At 36.8% G+C, this 22,221-nt stretch overlaps 1 protein-coding gene across 3 annotated transcripts in view; it reads left to right on the top strand.

Moving 5' to 3' along the window:
* The window catches only part of LOC106107593 (NFX1-type zinc finger-containing protein 1-like), a 26,601-nt gene extending 4,837 nt beyond the window's left edge, over positions 1-21,764 (top strand). The window contains exons 1-28 of one of the 3 annotated variants that reach the window (XM_013288479.1): positions 129-332; positions 1,379-1,426; positions 3,067-3,159; positions 3,803-3,904; positions 4,272-4,873; positions 4,949-5,174; positions 5,608-5,653; positions 5,927-6,152; positions 6,590-6,766; positions 7,229-8,173; positions 9,248-9,397; positions 9,661-9,808; positions 10,247-10,330; positions 10,703-10,971; positions 11,166-11,312; positions 11,572-11,746; positions 11,842-11,984; positions 12,761-12,912; positions 14,236-14,425; positions 15,163-15,291; positions 15,669-15,791; positions 16,695-16,853; positions 17,361-17,601; positions 17,788-17,947; positions 18,434-18,545; positions 19,831-20,048; positions 20,486-20,769; positions 20,934-21,764. In XM_013288479.1, coding sequence (XP_013143933.1) covers positions 1,399-1,426; positions 3,067-3,159; positions 3,803-3,904; positions 4,272-4,873; positions 4,949-5,174; positions 5,608-5,653; positions 5,927-6,152; positions 6,590-6,766; positions 7,229-8,173; positions 9,248-9,397; positions 9,661-9,808; positions 10,247-10,330; positions 10,703-10,971; positions 11,166-11,312; positions 11,572-11,746; positions 11,842-11,984; positions 12,761-12,912; positions 14,236-14,425; positions 15,163-15,291; positions 15,669-15,791; positions 16,695-16,853; positions 17,361-17,601; positions 17,788-17,947; positions 18,434-18,545; positions 19,831-20,048; positions 20,486-20,769; positions 20,934-21,661 — 6,057 coding nt within the window. In that variant the 5' untranslated portion in view covers positions 129-332; positions 1,379-1,398 and the 3' untranslated portion in view covers positions 21,662-21,764. Of the gene's footprint in view, positions 1-128; positions 333-550; positions 575-1,378; positions 1,427-3,066; positions 3,160-3,802; positions 3,905-4,271; positions 4,874-4,948; positions 5,175-5,607; positions 5,654-5,926; positions 6,153-6,589; positions 6,767-7,228; positions 8,174-9,247; positions 9,398-9,660; positions 9,809-10,246; positions 10,331-10,702; positions 10,972-11,165; positions 11,313-11,571; positions 11,747-11,841; positions 11,985-12,760; positions 12,913-14,235; positions 14,426-15,162; positions 15,292-15,668; positions 15,792-16,694; positions 16,854-17,360; positions 17,602-17,787; positions 17,948-18,433; positions 18,546-19,830; positions 20,049-20,485; positions 20,770-20,933 lie in introns of those variants that run through there. The other 2 variants (XM_013288480.1, XM_013288478.1) reach the window with 2 other exon arrangements.
* The last annotated feature ends 457 nt before the right edge of the window (positions 21,765-22,221 follow it).

Raw genomic sequence — 22,221 nt, 5'->3', positions numbered from 1 at the left:
GATACAAAGCACATTCAAGCAAAAAAAAGAGACATTTCAAACATCAGATAAAGTTGTCTATGGAGCAACTTGATACAGCCCAATGTGCGGCATGACTTGTTACAAGTCAAATTACAAGTAGTGATTTTTATAACTACGTTACTCGAGCGTTTTCGGCTTCCAAGTCGTGATTTATGAAATGAGTTGCTCGGGAGAGCTCGGTTTCGACGTAGTGATTTTTGTAAATGCGTTTTTCGGGCGAGGTCGGTCGGTCATCATGTAACGGTTTTTTAATTAAACGCCCAATTTTTAAGCTGTGTATTTTGCCTATGATTAATTTTTGTGCCGTGCAAGTTAGTATGATTATATATTTGATAGTTGTAAATGTTTATTTCAAAATTTTGCGGGTTTTCCTTTTTACTTTATACAGTTCACAATTTTTAGGATTAGACTTTTAGTCTACAAAAGACTACAATTTTACAGGATGGAAAATAAAACGTATTTTTCGCAAGATCGTCTTATATATTGATCATACGAACATAATCAAAATTAAAAATAAGAAAAACATCAGACAGAAGTTTAATTATTCAAAAAGGCAAGACAAATGACAAATTATAATCATTTCACATCTATAACAGAGGATTTATTTTGATTGACTATTATTTTTGCAATGGAAATAACTACTTACAAAATCACTAGTGACGCCGAACAAATTACTAGTTTCGTTACGTTTCCCCAAAATGACGTAGCGACTCACATCCACACAAGTTACTCGAGTAATTTTTATATTACTTGAGTCTTGATTATGTAGACAGGTTTAGTTTAAAGGAAGATTCTATTTTTATACATTTTATTTAGATTTTTAGTAGCTTTTACAATAATGCGAAAATGAAATTCTATGTTAAATTAATATTGTTTTATTCGTTTTAAAAAAAATCACTCGAGTTTTGTCTTCATTGGAGTGAGAAAATTACCAGTACAGAGTGACTCACACTGTTTACTCAAATGAATAATGACCATTACAAATAATGAGGGTAAATAAATGTTTATTACTACTACAGCCGTACGTAATCGAATTGGACTTCGCTATTATTTGTCATTGCTAAATTCTCTACAATCAATACTAGAATTGTCCTCGAAATTAGTTAATAAGAAAATAATGATTTTAGTTGAGTTCGATAAATTTTATTTAAACCGAATATCGATAGTTCATATTTATTCGCTATGCGTGTTTGTTTCGTCACTACGATACCTGTCTATTAACTACGGCATTTACCTTAAAATTTAATTCGATACTTCATATGCGTCATTTATCAATCTATCTTATTAAGACAAACCGTATATAATAAAACGGTTTTAATAATAATGTACTTTTCACTAAAGTTTTAATTATTTTCAGATTCCCTTCGGTTTTGAAAAATGGATGAGGATGAAAAAAATACCGCACGTAAGTACTTTTATAGTTTTACTTAATCTATTTAAAAACAAAGAATATGTTGCCTGTAATCTTACTTCTTATTCTCACTAATATTATAAATGCGAAAGTTTAGATGGTGGATGGATGTTTGATAGCGTTTGTAGCCTAAATGGCTGAAAGGATCTTCATGAAATTTAGCACAGATATAGAGCATAGTCTGGAAGAACACATAGGCTACTTTTTATCCCGGGAATAGTTATGGTTCCCGTGGGATTCATTAATTTTATTTTTTAATGTTTACTCAATCATTCTGCAACAGTTCAATATATCTTATTGAAATAGGGAATACACATGTATTTTTTCTTTTTTTTAAACGATTGTACTTGTTCTAAAATAACCAGAAAAAAAATGACTTAAAAATATTCAATGATTGAGCTAAAAATAATAAAATAATTACGATCATTTCTGTGCGACTAAAACGCGACCGGAGTTGTCATGAGACACGTGACGTCAATCATCATATTTAATGCATTTCATTCATTTCATTCATCACATTGTCACTTTGATGTAAAAAACAACAAAGTATCTCATTGGTTATCAAAACTCAAAAATCGATTCTTTTTTATTATTCCTGGTACAAATAAGCGGTAATAAAACCACATTATATTAAAAAAATCTTTACAGGTATGTTTTTCTAGTAATAAAGTATACTTAAAAAAAGTTTTTTACTATTTGGAGTCATATGCATATTGCCTTTTAAGCACAGATATAAAACAAAGTCTGGAGTACACATGGAATAAGTTTCATCCCCGAGAAATGTCCGGTTCCCGAGGGATACGTAGCTTTTTGTTATTTAAATAGTTCGTATGTTTTTTAATACCATGCGGACGAAGTCGGGGCAGCAGCTAGTTTTTAAATATAAATATGTTGCAGAACAGCGACTAGGGTGTATTTGAATTTCCAGTCTTTATTATAATAACAACTGTATTAACAGAAAGTTCAACAAGAAATCTATTTAAGATTTTCGTTGATATTTTTGTTTCGGATATTTCATAAAATAAATTACTTTTTCCATTAAAAAAACAGAAAACGATATGAATTTTTAGTGGACCTAAACTTTACCTTGGCCTATGACCATAACCAACCAACACTGTAAAATGCTTTGGCCATTGTTGTAATTCCATACAAACTTCGAGACAGTAGTGAGCCACCATATTTTAATCCTTACGAAAATTATAATTGTTGGAATATCCACAAAATGGATACTAGAATATCTCTTCTGTTAGACAAATTGATAAAAAAATACACTTAAACCAAATATCATTATTAAAAAAAGCTGTCCTTAAGAAAAGTGATAAGAAACTAACAATTTTAAACAGTTTCGCACCACTTACATTAAGTTCAGCCGTGGCTATTTAAAATAATATTTTCTATTAGTAATATAGAAGCGAAATATTAGCACATTAGTTTATGTATATATTTCAGTAGTTTACTTTCAATTTGCAAGTTCTCTAAAAATTGTAAATGTAAACGGACCGTAGCTCCCCGCTCGCTGGACCGAAATTCAAATTCACCCTATACCATCCACCATCTATCCACCTAAACCATGTGAACTCGCTTTGTAGTTGTGTATCTTTTCTTCAATTAATTATTATTCTTCTGATCAACAGGACCTTCGACATCATCAAATTCAGGACAGAGACGCAATCGGAATACCAATTACTTACAAAATAATCCCATGCAGCCTAGAATGTCTTTTTCAAGTAAGATAAATGTAATATTAGTAGATACATAATCACTACATAGTATTAAACAAAGTCGCTTCTCGCTGTCGGTCCCTGTGTGTTTAAAACTACGCTTCGGATTTTGATGATGTTTTTTTTTTAAATAGTCATTCAAGAGTAAGGTATAATATAGCAGAGAAATATTGATAATTTTAAATGTTTCTAATTTTTCATCGTAAATAAGTTTTCGTATCATCATTGAATCCGTGAAAAGCCGGAGCAGGTCGCTACAGTTGATTTCAAACAACCTATTATAATTTCTTAAACTGTACATATGTGTATTTCTTTTCCTCAAATAGAGGGCAAAAGGGACGTGGGGAAGGTAAATGTGAATTTTATTAGTTAAATATACATTTGGCTATAAATACACATGCAAATAGCTCGCACAGTAACAGTACGTTTATGTCAGTTTAGAGAAGGAACGAGAAGAGTGGTAAGAAGCGTGACACAGTGGTCTCAATACGATCTCGTTGACATTTTACTGGCATGATGGCATGATGACTCATTGCGTCAGTACCTAGCATATACTTACTACCCCGTTTTACTGGCATGTGGGTATGCCTGCATTTTTAAAGCACACTATCGATGAGAATTTTTTTCATTGAATTTTTTCGTTAATTAGGAAGTTCAGGTCAGAGGCGCGATGACAATTCCAACGCAATACATAATTTTCCCCGACAAAATCGTGGACATTGGCATGGAAGGGGAACAGGACGTGGTAGAGGTAAATATGGAATTGTTTTATAATTCGGGGGAGCTTAATTAGTTATTACTTACGCCATCATCATCTTCCTCATCCTACTCCCGTAGGGTCGGCACAAGTTTTTTGTCCTTCACATAACTCTATCATACGTCATCTCAGTCATCACTCCCTTTTTGACCAAGTCACCTTTCAGGCAATCCATTCTCTTTCTAGGTCTATCTGTACCGGTGTACCCTTCCACGCTCATTCCTCACGCCAATTTATTGATTTGTTTTTATTCAATTGAGCTGGGATGTTCTTCTTAGTAATTTTGAATAGGAGTACATAAAAATAAATGTTTGGAATTAGAACAATCATAATATTTTGAAAATGTTTGCATTTATTACAGGTTTCGTTCCCAATAATAATGATCAATCGATCCAACGACGTTCCGACAGAAACAATGGTGGCAATCCCATAAAGAGACAAACAAGAATGGGATTCAAAACCTTAGAAGAATTAGCTAACTCGGATAGCAGGGACATTCTGATGAAAATTAGTGCAAAGAGAGAAGCTTTTATGAATTTTATAAATTCACCGATCGATCGACCCGATGTATTCCCACTTTTGATGAAAATTTTGGCCAAAGCTTGCCAAACATCATTCGATAACCTTAGATTAAAATTTATAATAGAAGTGTGTAATTCCCAATTTTTGCTTTACTTACAAAATTTCTTACTTAATTTACAATATGGAACACAAAAGAGGGCAAATAACTTATATTGGAAGGATCCAATTGATTTTTGGAGTAATTTTATACAATTTTGCGAATGCGTGACGACAGTATCGCCGTCGACCGCGCTCCGCAGTTGCAGGGCTCTGATCGAAGCGACTTCTAGAGTTTGTTTGGAAGGCTTGAGCGACCGCCACGGCTTTCAGCTTCCTGATGAATATACATTGAAATTAACCCAGCTACGTACATCTTTAACAATTCAAGAGCAAGAAGTTGAGGTATTTCTCTAATGTTATTTAAATATTAGAAACATTCACACAAATAAATGTAATCTTAACTCAATATGCTTACAGGTGAAACAGAAAAGTAATTACTATCAGTTCGAAGTGGACGATGGAGATCCACCGGAGAACTTTCGAGAACTGAGCGTGATACCGAGTCCCGAGGAACTGTTGGAGCAGCGGCCGTTCTTGCGGCCCAACATTGTCGACGGCGCTTATCGCGACCAAGAACATTACCTCGATGTTCAGTTTAGATTGCTGCGCGAAGATTGCTACGGCCCACTTCGCGAAGGAATAAGTAACTATTTTATGGTGTTTTACTATTTTTTTTATAGGAGAAGACAAGAGAAGAAAACAAACTAACAGCAGATCGCCTAATGCCTACAGATCCGACGCCCATAGACATTCAAAACGTCAGAGGAACACCAGATGCGTTGCGACCTTCCACTTGTTACCTTTTTTTATAAATTCTAAATAACCTCATTCTTAAACAAATATTCTGAAGCGATAATTGTTGTTTCAAAAGATTGCCTGCATTTTAAGATTGCACATTATTACTTCTACTAATGTAATATTGTTTTCGAAAACTGTCTACCTCGTCCCTCGATTTTTTAAATCTCAAATTGTAGATGTCTATGGGTAACAGTCGCTTTGCTTTTCTTGAATTCGGATGGCCGCTCGCGCGTTTGCCATCTTTTCGGATTAAAAAAGATATTATTCGTCTTTTCCAGATCAACACATAAAGGATCCTATGAAGAAAAAATATGATTACATCCGGTTGGTATTCTTAATATTGTTAAATTAGTTCTTAAAAAAATAATCTTCATTACATGTTTCAGACCAGTGTTCAAATAAGGCCAGATGATTAGTATAATATTGTTTTCTTGTTTTATTTAATCCAATATTTAGCACTGGTTACTAGCTTGGCTCGTTGGCCAAAGTCTGCGCTTGTAAATGTCCGTACCATTGGACCACACTAGGCTATAGTTAACATTGTGATTTGATAAATACATTGCGTCTTAAATAACAAACAAATACTGGTTCTTTCAGAGTACTGCGTAACGTAGAATTTGTGGATCCGTTCATTTCTCAATTAAAATCAGGTTATCTTGTGCAAGTAGGGTCAAAAGACATAGCAAGATTCCGAAAAACCAACTGGACACATAGCAAACGTTTTATGTTTGGTTCGCTTGTACTGTTCACCAAAGATAACTGTAAAACCTTTTTAGTTGGCACAATTCTGGATCGTGATGCTAAATATTTGTCAAATGGAAAGGTAAGGATAGCACACGGTATTTTAGATTAATTCAGCATGTCTAAATTATCATTTACGATGACTAGGAAGTATTTTTCTCAGCATCGCTATTCTATAAGTCCTTAAACTCGGGGCTTGGAAACTAACCAAGCCGGCCTAGTGCGGGTTGGTTGACTTTACACATTTTTTAATTTCTTCGCATATATGCAGATGGCTTCACGATGTTTTCCTTCACCGTAAGGATGGAAATGGATGTTTGTTAGAGTTTGTAGCGTAAACGACTGAACGGATTTCGATGAATTTTGGCATAGACGTAAAGCCTAGTCTGGAAGAACATATAAGCTACTCACTATTGTTTTGTTTAATTCCACGCGGACGGAGGCGCGGGCAAAAGCTAGTACCTCATAATTCTCTAGGAATGCAAGATGGAAATATTTACCTATATTTGAATATTTTAGATACCGGTAGCACTGGTGGACAACAAGGCCGAGGTGAGCATTTGTTTCAGCGGGGATAAATACAACATGATAGAGAGTGAAGTCTATTTTGAACCTTATTACCACGTGCTCACTGCGCTCAAGGATCCCAAGTTCCCTGAACACTTAGCATTGAGCAAATATATTGTCGATGTAGATGTAAGTATGTTTAAAACAGTATAACTTTATTTAATCTATACTATTATAATAATGCGTAAACACATACTTCTTTGTTGCCTAAGATGTCAGCAATTACAGCATATTTTTAAATAATTCCTTTTTTAACAAAAAACCCTACTCTTAGGTGACGCTTTAGGCTATATATTTTCACGCCAATAAACTTAGGTGGTAAATATTTTAGGTAAAAATTTTTTTTACCCAAAATATTTGTAAATTAAAACATTAGGGAATGTGGGAAAGAGAGAAAGAAAGATTGCTAAGGTTTGTCATGTCATGTTATGTCTTTTTGACATTTTCTATTGATAATTTGACAAATGTAAACAATATAATAAAATTTTCATAATGTCATGCGGATGAAGCCGCACGGGAACAGCTAGTTTCATTTAAATTATCAAGCTCATGTCATCAGATGTTCAAATGTTTATTGTTTTAATATTACAGCCGATACCGAATCTACCTCGTTACCTAAAACCACAACAAGTCTACAAAATTGAATGCGATAATTATGTTGATCACGAGTTCGTAGTGGAGGATGAAAAGACGTGGCCGAATTATGATCAGTTGGGCCTCAATGAGACGCAATATGAAGCGTTCAAATTGGCGTTGACTCATGAATTCGCAGTCATCCAAGGCCCTCCCGGTACCGGCAAAACTTTTATCGGCGTTAAAGTTGCCACAACTTGCATTAAGAATTTAAAATCTGGAATGAACAAATGCCTGCTGCTAATGATTTGTTACACGAACCATGCGTTGGATCAATTTTTGGAAGCGATTCTGCCGGTCACCGAATCCGTAGCGCGCATTGGAGGACAGTCGCGCAGCGAAATTATGAAGAAATATAACATAAACGAGTTAAGGCATAATTTTTGTAAGCAAATTCATGGAAATCAATATTTCTATGACGAAAGAAATAAATTAAGAATGTTAAATAAAAAACTCAAAGAAGCACAGGAGCGTCTTCATTCTTTGCACAATGAAGTACTCAGTTACACGTGTGTGCAGAAACACGTCCCTGAAATTGGGGTTTTAAAACGATTTTATGGTGGTGGCAACAAAGATCCTTTGGAACAGTGGTTATTTGAGCATGCAGATGTTGACGCAGAACTAACTGAGGCAAATGAGAATGAAAATGAATACTTTGAAATAAACAACGAACCCAAAAACAATAGGGATGAATTTTGTATTGATGATTTGGATGATGATAACGAAGAATTCAATATTGACAACGAGCCCTTAGCATACGTGTCCACAAGTTTTTCACTACCAAATGCTATATCGGAAATGAGAAATATGCAACACCAATGTATGACATGTAAAGATCCGCAAGAAACGCAAGTGCTCAATACAAAAATTCGTTCATATAACAGCCACATTCATCTCTTTAGAGTAAGTATTTTCTTTAAATTCTTTAAGTTAGTTTCCGACCATGCGGAATTAAAAAAAAAACAAAACGTAATAAAAAGCCTATATATTCCTCCAGACCACGTTTTATGCCACAATTTCAAATTTTATCAAGATTCATTGGGCTGTCCATTCGTCCCTCTAAACATTCGCAATTATAATATGTCGCCCGCGTCTCCATCCGCGTGAATTAAAAAAAAACGAACGTTATGTCTATGTATTCTTCCAGAATATTTCCTACAGTGATGCCTAATTTCATCGAGATCCATTCAGCCGTTTAACAAACAAACATGCATCCATCAGTCTAAACTTTCGCATTTATAATATTAGTAAGAATAAGAACATTAATATCATAATTTTTTATTTGCAAATCATTGTGTAATATTTACTTATGTAAATAAATAAATAAGAATTAAGGGACAAGAAAACAAGCAAGAGAATGTTTAACATTTAACAATCGAGGGTCTATTGGGTGTCGAGAGTAAAGGTTCGACAAAAGAATATGTGAATTACTAGTTTAGGTCACCGCGGCACTCGTTCGTACACACTCTTGTCCTTTCATATACTTTGTGTATTTCGACGTTGCTACTCCACACATCACAATGTTGGGCTTTTAAACTAAACACTGACATTGACATTTGATAAATTTTAGATATATATGAGATAAGATTTTAAACTAATTTTCAATTTGCCAACGTAATTCATATTATTTTACACACAGTAGTCTTTACATCCTGGCTCTTACGCAAGTCGCTGCTAAGAATTTCAGCTATCTATCTTTCAGTCAAAGTCCCGTTCAAATCCAGAGATAGGGGTCCGGTCGTCATTTTGACAGCGTGGAATTTAAAAAAAAGTAGCCTATAATATGCCCGTCTATACCAGCTACCATCCACTGAAAGTCCGGTCAAATTAACAAAAATTTTTTAAATGCGAATTTCGTTATCAGCATCGCAAATACATCATTTTCTCGTAATCAGGATTTTTTTTTTCTTTTATTATTGCAGACACTCCAATTTTATTATATGTATACGAGTTCTAAACGGTTTTATGTTGTAACAGGAGATGTCTGTGTATCGCCGAAACAAACGTGACAACCTCCTTTTGCCACTTAATCCTACGAAAATGTGTACTCAAGATCGCTGGCTCCTATACTTTTCTTGGGCTGACACTGTTATTGCTAATCTTATGAAGAGCATAATCCCACTGCACGTGAGTAAAACACGAGCCAATTTTCATATGCTATTTAACGATATCAACATTGGAGAAGGGACCAATGAAATGAGCGTAAAAACACCACAATTCTTTCTTGGTCAATTAAAACTGCACTTCAAGATCTTACTCTGAATTAATCTATTTCCTGTTATATCTTTTTTTTTGTATCCATATTGTTAAAAAAAATAAGAAAGCATAGTATGGTATAACCATGAAGTTTTTCCCTTTTTACTAGAAGGTTTCTTATCTCATGTTCACAGGAAGAATTTGCAAGGGCAAGTGAGATTTACGAAGAGACAAGGATGGCAATAGATCTTGAGATATTAAAAAATACAACAGTCATCGGCATGACTACTACTGGGGCTGCGAGGTTAAGGAAACTGCTGCAGGCTCTGGCACATCCAATAAGTAACTACAAAACAAAGTAAAGAGATTAAAATGACTGTGCCGTTAACAGTCCCATACACTAGTCAGGTTATCTGCGGATGTTTTGTGATGCGCACCTCCATACATGTTCATACTAAACTATCGGTCGATAAAAACTGTTTAGTATACATGTGCTCTGAATGTCATCGGCCATTTTAACTAGGGAAAGTCGCAGTGGCGCAAAACTTGGCTATTATAACACAAGCTGTTGCTCACGACTTCGTCCATGTAAAATAAAAAAAATAAAAAATGGTCTATGTTATTCAGCGATAACGTAGATTTAATTGTGAATTTTTGTTCGACCCAGTACTTTTTAAGTTATTTACATTCAAAAATACAAATCTTTCATCTTTATAATATTAGTATAAATGTATACTGGTGAACACTAGTTATGAATTTATATGGCATTATTGTTTACAGTAATTGTAGAGGAAGCCGCTGAAGTTCTCGAACAGCACATAATAACATCGCTTACACGACATTGCGAACATCTCATTCTAATTGGTATGTTACCTTCGAATTTACTTTGAAAGTCTAAGCGTTTGAATTTTACCACTATTAATAGCGAAGTCAACCTTCCTGGACAAACCGAGTTTCGATTAGTTATAGCGCTCGTAGAATCGACAAAACGTGTCAAAACGCATAGGAATGAATACGTGACTAGCACGTGACATCGAATGTTATTGTCAGTTCCATACATTTTTGACGATTTATCAGCGTATAATTGAACATTATTTTGTCTAAGTTAGCCTGTGTTTTTATAATAATTGTAGGCATGATGTCCATCCATCATCGACGGTCACCCGCGACCCGCGACTTGACACTGCGAGATGTTGCCGGCCGAAGTTGAACTTCAAATATGAATGTTTTGTACAGGTGACCATCAACAGCTGCGGCCGTCGGCGGCCCATATGAAATTAGCCAAACATTACAACATCGAGGTGTCCCTGTTCGAGCGTATGATCAACAACAACATCCACAGCAGCCGGCTGGGCGTGCAGCACCGCATGCGCCCCGCCCTCGCCGCCCTCATCTCCCCCCACATCTACCCCCACCTGCAAAACCACCCCTCCGTCGAAAACTTCCCCGACGTAAGAGGGATGACCAACAACCTATTCTTCCTTAGCCACGACTTTAAAGAAAAGGTACGTAATTATTTACCTGTTAATAAAATAACCAAATAATGTCCTTTGTCGATTTTCGAAATGTTATTTTATACATTGAAGAAACCCCAAAAATAAGCCTAAAGGATTCGATCAGGTGTCGAAAGGTGAAATTTATCCGTTATTAAAACATTTTAACTGTTGTGTTTGATGTTGGAAATTATTATTTTTTACAGCAAGTCGACGAAAGTTCAAGCAAATGTAATGAAAAGGAAGGAGACTTGGCGCTCGGCTTGGCCAACTACCTCGTGCAGCAGGACTACGCCGCGGAGGATGTTACAATTCTCACCGGTTACTCCGGACAAATGTTTTACTTGCGAAAGGTAAATCTAACTAGTTAGTTAATATTATAACTGCGTAAGTTTAGATAGATGGATGTTTGTTAGAGTTTACAAACGTCTGAACAAACTGAGCTCCCCATGGAATTTGGCATAGATGTAAAGTATAGTCAGGAAGAACACATAGACTTACTTATGTTTTTTAATTCCATGCGGACGGACTCGCGGGTGAAAGCTTGGATTTTTCTTATTTAAAAATAATACCAGAATAAAAATAATAGTAACTTTTGCATATTATTTTCAGCAACGTGCATTTTACGCGCACTTGAAGGATGTTAAAATCACTGTTGTTGATAATTATCAAGGCGAGGAGTCTAAAATAATTATCCTGTCCCTCGTGCGAAATAACAATGAGAACAAAATTGGTTTCTTGGGCACAGTGAACCGAATTTGCGTGGCTTTGTCCAGAGCCCGGGAAGGTAACTCAGCATTAACAATTAATATAAAAACATGATTGAATGTAAGATTTTTTAAAGAATATCATATTTTATAATATGTAATTTTTTGTTTAAAGGTTTCTACATGTTTGGAAATATAGACATATTGAAAACAAATTCTGAACTTTGGGAAAAAATCGCATCAACGTTGGAAAACAACGGATCGCTGGGGAGCAGAATGCGTTTGCGTTGCGAGCGGCATCCCGAAGAAATGATATGGGTGAGTTATAAAAAAAACTTTTAATTCATCAAAATCCAATCTTGGTAGAACCAATCTTTTTATGATTAAGATTATTTTAACACATGAGGAGGAGACTTTGTACCTCTTTCTGACCGACTTCCCAAAAGAAAGAGGTACACATTCGTCCGTATATTTTTTAAGTGTATTTCTGAATATCACCAGCCCTGGTAGACCGATTTTGAATATTATTTTTATATCCGAAACGTAGTGCTTGCAGGACGGTCCAATTTTTTGTTTAATTTTTGGAGTCATCTATAGAAACATTGTCTATGACTAGCTTTCGCTCGCGAGTTCAATCGCGCGGAATTAAAAAAAAAATTTTGAAAGGTATTCTTCCAGACTAAGCTCTGGTTCTAAGGTTCGTATAGCAGTTTTTGAGATACGTATTAGCGAACATCCATCCAAACTTTCACATTTATAGTATTAAGTATGACGGTTGGATTTCGACGGATTTTAAATGGGCGATCAATCTTACTTTTTACTAATTACTAATATTATAAATGCGAAAGTTTATAATATTAGTCGGATGGATGAATGTTTGTTAGAGTTTGTAGCCTAAGCGGCTCAACGGATCTCGATGAAATTTCGCATAGATGTAGAGAATAGTCTGGAAGAACATATAGTCTTCTCACTTTTGTTTTTGATTTTTTAATTTCACGTGGAAGGAGTCGCAGGCGGAAGCCAGTGGTTTAGTAATATTAAATAATGTAAATGCGAGTAAAATGTTATACTTTTAACAGGCGTTGCTTGGATAGATTTCAGATGCGGCGGACTTCGAGAAGTCTCCCGAAGGAGGATGTATGAATAAATGCTCTTTCAATCTCGACTGCGGACACCAGTGTCCGATGATATGCCACGGTTACGATCGCGGACATGCCAACACAAAGTGCACAATGAAATGTGAAAGGTATGTATGTATGTATGCACCGTAAAAATGTCATATAGATCTAAAGACATTTAAGAAATATATAGACTAGACATAGGAAACAAAATTTTTTACAGGTTACAAGACCGTACAAAATTTTGTATGGTCATATCTTAATAAGTAGTTTATTATATTACTAACTGTTGCCCGCGACTTCGTGTGCGTGGTGTTAGAAAACATACGAACTATATAAATAACAAAAAGCTACGTACGTATCCCTCGGGAACCGGACATTTCTCGGGGATGAACCTTATCCCATGAGTACTCAGACGTTGTTTTATGTCTGTGCCAAATTCGAATAAGATATGTTGAACCGTTGCAGAATAATCGAGTAAACATTAATAAAAACAAAATCAATGCATCCCACAGGAACCGTAACTATTTCCGGGATAAAAAAGTAGCCTATGTTTTCTTCCAGACTATGCTCTACATCTGTGCCGAATTTCATCGAGATCCGTTCAGTAGTTTAGGCTAAAATCCATCCATCCATCTAAAAATAATATAAACTAGCTGCTCCCATGCGATTTCATTTTTTTTTTATAATACGAGGTGGCAAACGAGCTAGCGGCCACCTGAATCCACCGAAATGGAAAGCGACTGCTGCCCATAAACATCCGTTATTGTAGATGCGTTGCCTACCCTAATTGACGGAGGAGGAGACGCACATAAAGAGAACATTTCCCCTTCCTATGCATCTCTTTCACCGTCCAATCCACTTTTTCCTCCCATCCTTTCCTCTTAAGAAAAGGGTGGAAAGGAAAAGGGACTAAAATTAGGCCTCCGGCATCACACTCATCAGACGAAACGCGGAGTTGCTTCCACTTCACGCCTGTTTTCTGTGTGGTCGTGGTATTACACCGGGCGAGCCGGCCCATTTGTGCAAAGATGTTAAAGCGGGCTCTACCACTGTTTACCATCCGTATACAATTATAAAAAAGTTCATTTTATTGTTTACATTTGTCAAATTATCAATTGCAAATGTCAAAATGACATGACATGATGTCAAACCATGGCAACCTTGATTCCTTGATGTTGGCAGCATCTTATGATCTCTTTCCCACATTAGGGTTTTTATCCAAAATATTTACATCTAAGTTTAATGGCATGAAAATATGTAGCCTAAAGCGTAATGTAAGCATAGGGCTTTTTATTAAAAAAAGAGTTATTCAAAAATATGGTGTAATTGCTGATATCTTAGGCAACAAAGAAGTGTGTGTTTACGCTTTATTAGTATATATAATAGATAATTAGTAGATAGATACAGAGATAGGCAATAAATGTAATGTCTGTTTGAATTATTTGTAGAATTATATGTGAGAGTGGGCACGTGTGCCCGCTGGCGTGCGCGGCGCAGTGCGCGCCGTGCGCCGTGCCCGTGCCGCGCCGCCTGCGCTGCGGACACGACATGGACCTGCCCTGCCATCTGGACATCACAGACCCCTCTATTAAGTGTAAAACCATCGTCACCGTCACCTTGGACAACTGTAAACATCAGGTACAGTAGAACCTCGATAACTTGAACCTCGGTGACTTAAAAACCTCTATAACTTCAAAAAATAACATGTTCCCTTCCCACCAGAGCCCAAAACCTCTACAACTTAAAATACTCAACCTCAAATTTCTCCATAATTAAACAGCTACATTACCACTAAGTAACATAGGCTATATCTAGCTTCTATCTGTACATGTAATAAAATTGGAGTGTCTGTTTGTAATAAGAAAGAAAAATTCCAGATTTCAGGAAGATAATGTATTTGCGTTGCTGATAACGAAAATCGCATTTAAAAAAAAATATCTGTATGTCTGTCCGCATGCTGCTTTTGTCCCGGGTAATCTCCGAAACGGCTATGTTGATTTCGACCGGTCTTCTTCGGTCACTGGAGGGTAGCTAATATAGACCCGCATATTACAGGCTACTTTTTTTTTACTTCCGCGCTGTCAAAATGACGACCGGACCCCTATATCTGGAGCGGGTGGACTGATTTGGACGGGACTTTAACTAAAAGATAGCTGGTAGAGGGTAGATGAACGCGGGAATGTGATAGATGACCTTTTGTTTTAAATCCGCGCTAACAAAGTTTGCGGGCGATAGCTCGTTTTTTAATATTATTTTAATTGCGACGGACGAAGTTGCATACAATTGCTATATCATAATAAAAAAGGGAACGATTTACACGAGTATTTTATGCAAAAAATTGAATTTTTGAAATAAAATAAATTATTTATTTTTAGGCAAAGAAGGTGTGTCACTTGGACACTAAGTATGTAATTTGCCCCATGCCTTGCATATACAGGGTTGAGAAATGTGGCCACCAATGCGAGCATACTTGTCACGTTAATAATGATCCTTATCATGAACATGTAAGTAAAACCACAGATAACACAATCTATACTAATATTATAAACAAGTGTATTTTTGTATGTATTGAAATAACTCAAAAACTGCTTGACCGATTTCAAAAATTCTTTCACCATTATAAAGCTACGTTATCAGTGAATAACATATGTTGCATTGTATTTATTTTATAATATCACGGGACAGAGTCGCGAGCAACAGCTTGTACTATGAAAAAAACTATACTAGGTAAAACTTATTTAACAAATAGTATAAGTATAGATAAAATAGTTTCATAAAAATCCATTCAACAGTTTACGCTACAAAATTCTATCCATCTAAACTTTTGCATTCTTAATATTTGTAAGATCAGAGAATTATTGTAAAAATTGTTTTTTTTTAGTATGTATGTCAGAAACCTTGCGCAAAATCCAAGGAAGGCTGTCTGGCCGGTCTAGTGGGCGACCGCGGAGACCACCAGTGTCGCAGGAAATGTCACGAAGCTTGTGACCCATGCGTTGTTGAAGTATGTATTATAATGCCTTACTTATATTTTAAACTGAATTCCCAAAAGAAAGATATTGTCAAGGGAATATGCATGTATTTTTTTAAGCGATACTACTTGTTACAAAATAACTAGAAAAATTTTGATGCGAAAATATTCAACCATTGAGCTAAAAATAATAAAATAAAATTACGACCATTTCCGAGCGACTCATTCCATTCATAACATACGCTCAGATGTCACTTCGATGTAAAAAACAACAAAGTATCTCATTGTCAAAAATCAATTCATTTTTATTATTTCTGGTGCAAATAAGTGGTAATTAATAATTTGTTCCTTATTTTTTTTTATTTTAAAGTTGGTTTTGATATCGTGTTTACAGTAAAATACTTCAAGAGTGTATTTCAATATAAACTAACGTAAATGAACTGTGTATTGTCAACACAGCGACGCCATATTAGATAAGCCACTTGCTTCGACCAATAGTGTGCGTTTTAGAACTTAGCGAGGGAATTTGAAAAAAGAAACTTTATAATGATTAAATTTTGCCACTAAATCACATTACATTTTAAAAATTTTTTTGCAGGAATGTTTTTATAGTGATAAAGTATACTTTAAAAGAGTTTGGTACAATTTGGCGTCATATGCATATTGCCTATTCGTCTGTTATCTTTTTGGCAAGCTGTTCCCGTGCGGATTTATTTTAAACATTATTTAATTGTTATATAATATCAGTTATATCATCTTACATAACAAAGAAGTGTCTTTACTCTTTATTATATTAAAAAATACTATGTTTTACGAATATTTGTGTATGTATGTCCGTTTTGTGATTTGTAGCCAAAAAACGATTCATATATTTTAAGATTGAATTCTATTCGTATTCGATAGTTAGTTATTAATTACGCAATTGTATAATTTAAGGTTATAAAGAAGCGTGCCAACTGTAAACATTCTGAACTCATCGCCTGCAACAAGGCTGTAGATGATGAAATATGCAAAAAGAAATGTGCGCGCACACTGCCCTGCGGACACTTCTGCAAGAAGAAGTGCTACGAAACTTGTGGAGACTGCACGCAAATGGTAAATATACTTATACTTAAAATGTGCCACAACTAAAGTACACGCATACAGGCGTAGCCACGGTAGGGCGGGGGCAAACGCCTGTCTCTGGTCTATAAAGTACAATCGGGGAACCTGGCGGTGTTCCACCTTAAAAGCTTCAATCTTTTGAATCGAGACGCGGAACAAACACTATTGCAATGTACATCATAAAGGTAAATGTAAGAAAAGTCGGTTAATGGTACACTTATAGTTTCTTTTATTATGATCCCTTCGTTTGCACCACTCACTGCTATCTAATTAGTAATTAAAGAGATGGAGTTTGTCACGTTGTGATAAACAAGGCAATTTTTCCTGAAGCAGGACACCGCGGTTTTCAGAGACTTACGCCGACGGAATCGCTGGCAAAAGTTTTATAAAATTGTTGAGAATATTTTTGGGTAAACAATTGGGGTAATTTCCGTTATATGCAGGTACGGAATTCGCGTTATGTTTAGTGTTATATTTTAAATATTATTTAATGTAAAGGTGACAAAGATAATTCCGGAATGCGGGCACAAAGTGAAGGTGCAGTGCAAGGAGGTGGCGACTCGCGAGCTGTGCGTTGAGAGATGCGAGCGCACAATGGAGTGCGGGCACGCGTGCGCGGGCCGCTGCGCCGCGCCCTGTGACGTCACCGCCTGCGCCGTCACCTCACTGCGAGCCCACATGTCGCCGTGCTCGCATCTCGTCCGGCTGCCGTGCAACATCGCACGATCGCCGGACACACGTGAGTTTCTTTATTTCTTGCTGTATAGTAGTGGACTGTATATCTTGCTGTTAGGTAATAAGTTGGCTGGCAGGCTTGCAGTTCGAAGATATGTTAGTCAAAATAGTTACAAGGTCAAATTATATTTCATACTAATATTATTGCTATTGCTATTGCTATTACCGGTTTTTAAATTTATTCTAAAAGGACTGACGGAGGAGTTACTTTTGCGGTACTGCGCGGAACCGTGCGGGGCGCTGCTCGCGTGTGGGCACCAGTGCGGGGGCACGTGCTCCCAGTGCCGCCAGGGCCGACTTCACGTCGCCTGCACTCAAACCTGCCACCAAACCAACATCTGCGGCCATCAGTACGGAATTATACGTTTACTAGCTTTCGCCCGCGATTTCGTCCGCGTGTAATTAATAAAAACAAAAGCTACTCTATGCCCATGGCGAACATCGGGCACTGGTAGGGCGGCCATTTTGCGTGAAGCGTCAAATAGTTCGATTTGAGTCGCGACTCGCGATGGAGTGCGCGCGCGACCGTGTGCCCGGCGGACGCCAATTTAATGTGGACATAAATTCAATATCGAAACATATTGTTACGATCTATAATTATTAAGTTAAAATACGAATCGTGATATTGAAGATATCAAGTACATCAACTATTAAGAATTATTGAAATACCTGAAATAGCCCACAAGAAAATGTCATAAATCACCCGATATTACCTGATGTTAGTCGGAAGAGTACATTTAATTACCGTATGTCATGTTTGTTTTCCGTTATTTCTGATTATGTTGTTGTGTTATGGATGATGCGAGCATGTTATTTCTCTCGGCCGTCCTGCGTAGATGCGAGGTGGCGTGCAACCAGGTGTGTCCGCCGTGCGCGCGGCGCTGCGAGGTGCGGTGCGCGCACTCGCAGTGCAGCAAGCTGTGCGGCGAGCCGTGCGCGCCCTGCCAGGTACACGCTCCCCAACATTTAGCGACACATACTTACATGTCTACCATTTTATCTATTTTAAAACAGGCGTGAAGTGGAAGTTATTCCGCGTTTCGTCTGATGAGTGTGGTGCTGGAGGCCTAATTTTAGTCCCTTTCCCTTACCACCCTTTTCTTAAGACGAAAGGATGGGAAGGAAACGTGGATTTGACGGTGGAGGAGTCGCATAGGAAGGGGAAATGTCCTCTTTATGTGCGTCTCCTCCGACATTGAGGTGGCCGCTTGCTCGTTTGCCATCCTATGTTATAGAAAAAAATCTACCAACTAATAATATACTATTTATTTTATTTATACTCACTTATTGTGTTGTGACTTTTTTTTTATTAATCATGTTTTTTTTTATTATTGCATTATATTATACTTTCACTTTAAAAGCTTAATAAAAACCTGTCATTGGCTTTACGATCACATAATACTAGATGTAATGTGTTTTATATGTGTACGCTGTTGTTTTTTTTAAATAAATATAAATACAGCGTTTCCGTTTTTATGCGCGGTTCCATTTGTAACATATAGTGGTGCCGGCCAATCAGATTGTATAGACTCACTGGCGCCAGTTAACGTTCACACTGTGCCAATTGATTGTCAGTCCAGTTGTTGATCGCTACTGATCAACTGTACTAGCCAAATGTGATCTGGCATTATGGCGTCTGATCTTGAGCTGCGCATTACCCTTTTCGCATAATTTACTTTAGATTCGAAATAGTCTGCGCAGTAACTACTATATTTATCTCGTCTTTAGCACTCACGGGTGACGACATTTAAATCATAATATAATAGACACAGTTTCCTGCAAAATATTTGTTAATAAAAATTATTAAGTACTAGCTGTTGCTCACGACTTCGCCCGCGTGAAATTAAAAAATATAGCCTATGATACTCACTGATAAATTACCTTTTTGCAGGTAAAAGAATTTTTAAAATCGGACCAGTAGTTGTGATTCATTTTGATTTATTTCAATACATACTAAAATCCAAAAATACTAATCTTTCCTCTTTAGTATAAACATATAGATATAGATTAGGGTTGTAACGGAACTTCGCTATAATTTTCAAACAGTGAGACTTAATGTTAACCTATAAATGCATGATTTTATCTTTTAAAATATCATGAATTGGATTGTAACAAGGATAAATAAAGAAAAAAATGATTTTTCAAAATAGTCTATTGTGTAACGAAGAATAGACTGATGTATAAATACATCATGCTTTTGATGGCTAAGATACGTATCTATGTGTGAGATCAGGAGGCGTGCAGCCGGCGCTGCGAGCACGGCGCGTGCGCGCGGCGCTGCGGCGAGGCGTGCGGGCGGGCCGCGTGCGACGCGCCGTGTGCGCGCGCGCTGCGCTGCGGCCACGCCTGCCGCGGCCTGTGCGGCGAGCCCTGCCCCGACGTCTGCAACATCTGCCGCCCTGATGACTTCCCCAGGGGCTTCATCGGCGAGGAATATGATGATGATGCCAAGTACTATTTCTTCATTCGCATCTATAATCGTGTAACTTAAAAAAAAGTGTGGCAAAACAAAACTTCAATGTCTTCTCGGACTTCTCGTTGAGCCGTTCGGCCCATCGATCGATAGTTCTATTAGTATTTTTTCAATTAAATAATTGTATTGTTCGACATTCTTATAATTGTAACGACGTAATTTTACTTAACCGCTCGGACCACTAACTCCCGCCAGAATGGCGCGCTAATTCTAATAAGTCTAAATGACATTGACAGTTGTCATATGTACGGGACGGTGATTTAGTGTTGCCTGATTTTTCTTAACAGTTTGGATTCGATCGGCCCAATGAGAAAAAAATCCTATTGCGTCAATCGACCTATTGGTCCAACGAGAAACACACAAATATGTAAAATAGTAATAGAATTATTATTTTAAAATAAATGTACATTTTCAGGTTCATTCAGCTGCAGGACTGTCCGCACGTGATGGAGGTGCAGGAGATGGACGGGCTGATGATGGCGGACAAGGAGACCATCGCCATCCGCACCTGCCCCTTCTGCAGGAAGCCCATCATCAACACCAACAGATACAAGGACCTCGTCAACAGAACCTTCGCCCTTGAAATCAATCCGGTCAAGGAGAGGGTGTATGGAACTACGGCACAGATCCAAAATAAACAGATTGAACTTCAAAAGGCACTGAATGAATTTTCAGCCAAAGATAGAGCAATTAGCGCAGGTATTTTTATTTTAAAAATGACCTTTTAAATTATTTTAACATTGTCGTTTTTTTTTTTTTTCATTAATTCTTGTACATATCTTTTGGTATAATTGCGATGTTTCTCTCAATATTGGAATGTTTAGTTTTTTTTTCTATTTTATTATGAAATTAAAATCTTTCAGACATCCGGATATGGAAAAAATCATTATCAAAATTATTAGCCAACTGTAATCGAAAGAAGAAGAGATCACTTTTAAGTTTAGAGATGGATTTCATTTTTCTTGAAATATTGGACATGATGTCTGATGTTTACGATAAATCTCTTGCAACCGGAATTATCGAATCAAATGCAGAGCTGCAGATAGGAATCGAAATAATATGTCAGTACTTGATCACAAATACACAGAAAATCAGCCAACAGCAGCAAATAGATATTGGAAAAGAAATAAAGAGATTGAATTACATCATTCAATTCCACAAAATAACCAATCATGCGGAGTACAAGATTGCGATCTCTGCTAATTCTGCACTAGAGCAATATACAGCCGCGGCCAGACAGCTTATATTCGGCTGGAAGATTTTTGATGAAGATAAAGCGCTTAACTCGTTACAACAACTGCAAGAAAAAGTGAAACTATCCACAATAGTGTCCAAAGAGGAGAGAGACTTGATAGTTAAAGCTATTGGCCTTAAAGCCGGTCACTGGTACAAGTGTCCGAACGGCCACTTCTATTGCATCGGGGAATGCGGAGGCGCCATGGAAGTGAGGCGCTGCGAGTGCGGCGCTGCCATCGGCGGCTCCAGCCACACGCTGCTCGCCTCCAACAGACACGCGCCCGAAATGGACGGCTCCTCATTCCCAGCTTGGTCCAATCAATACAATAATATAGCTAACTTTTTAATCGACTAATTTCCACCAAACTGTGAAAGATATCCTATTAATATTATAAATGCGTATGTTTAGATGTATGTTTGTTAGAGTTTGTAGCCTAAGCATCAGAACGGATCTAGGATAAAATAAAATTTGGCACAGATGTCGAAGACAGTCTCGAACAACATATTTTTCTTTAATCCCGCACTGACCAGCGTGCGGAAGCTAGTTTTAAATGTTTCCTTTTATTGTATTATTATATATAATTTTAAGATATTACATCATCTAGTATGGGGTGGGATTCCACAACTGCATGACTAGCGCTTATTTTGCGTCAACTATTAATTAATTTAGTTCCAACAAGATAGTACTAACCCAAAAGTAAGTAAACATCAATTACATTAAATGGCGGCTGTTTACTATCTTTATGTTCATTGGAATGAACTGAGGCCGATATCAACTTTAAATTATATTGAAAATAATGTATCTCAAAGTATGTCTTAGTATTCGATATCAATTGGTATAAGTATTCAATAGAGTATAATCCATAGTATTTTTTTTATTTATAGTCTTTGTTTATTGTTTTATCCATTTAACTT

Source organism: Papilio polytes, unplaced genomic scaffold (genome assembly GCF_000836215.1).
Source record: "Papilio polytes unplaced genomic scaffold, Ppol_1.0 DF821956.1, whole genome shotgun sequence".
Lineage (NCBI taxonomy): Eukaryota > Metazoa > Arthropoda > Insecta > Lepidoptera > Papilionidae > Papilio > Papilio polytes.
Note: the sequence above shows the minus strand (reverse complement) of the source record. Positions and strands in the feature narration are given on the sequence as shown.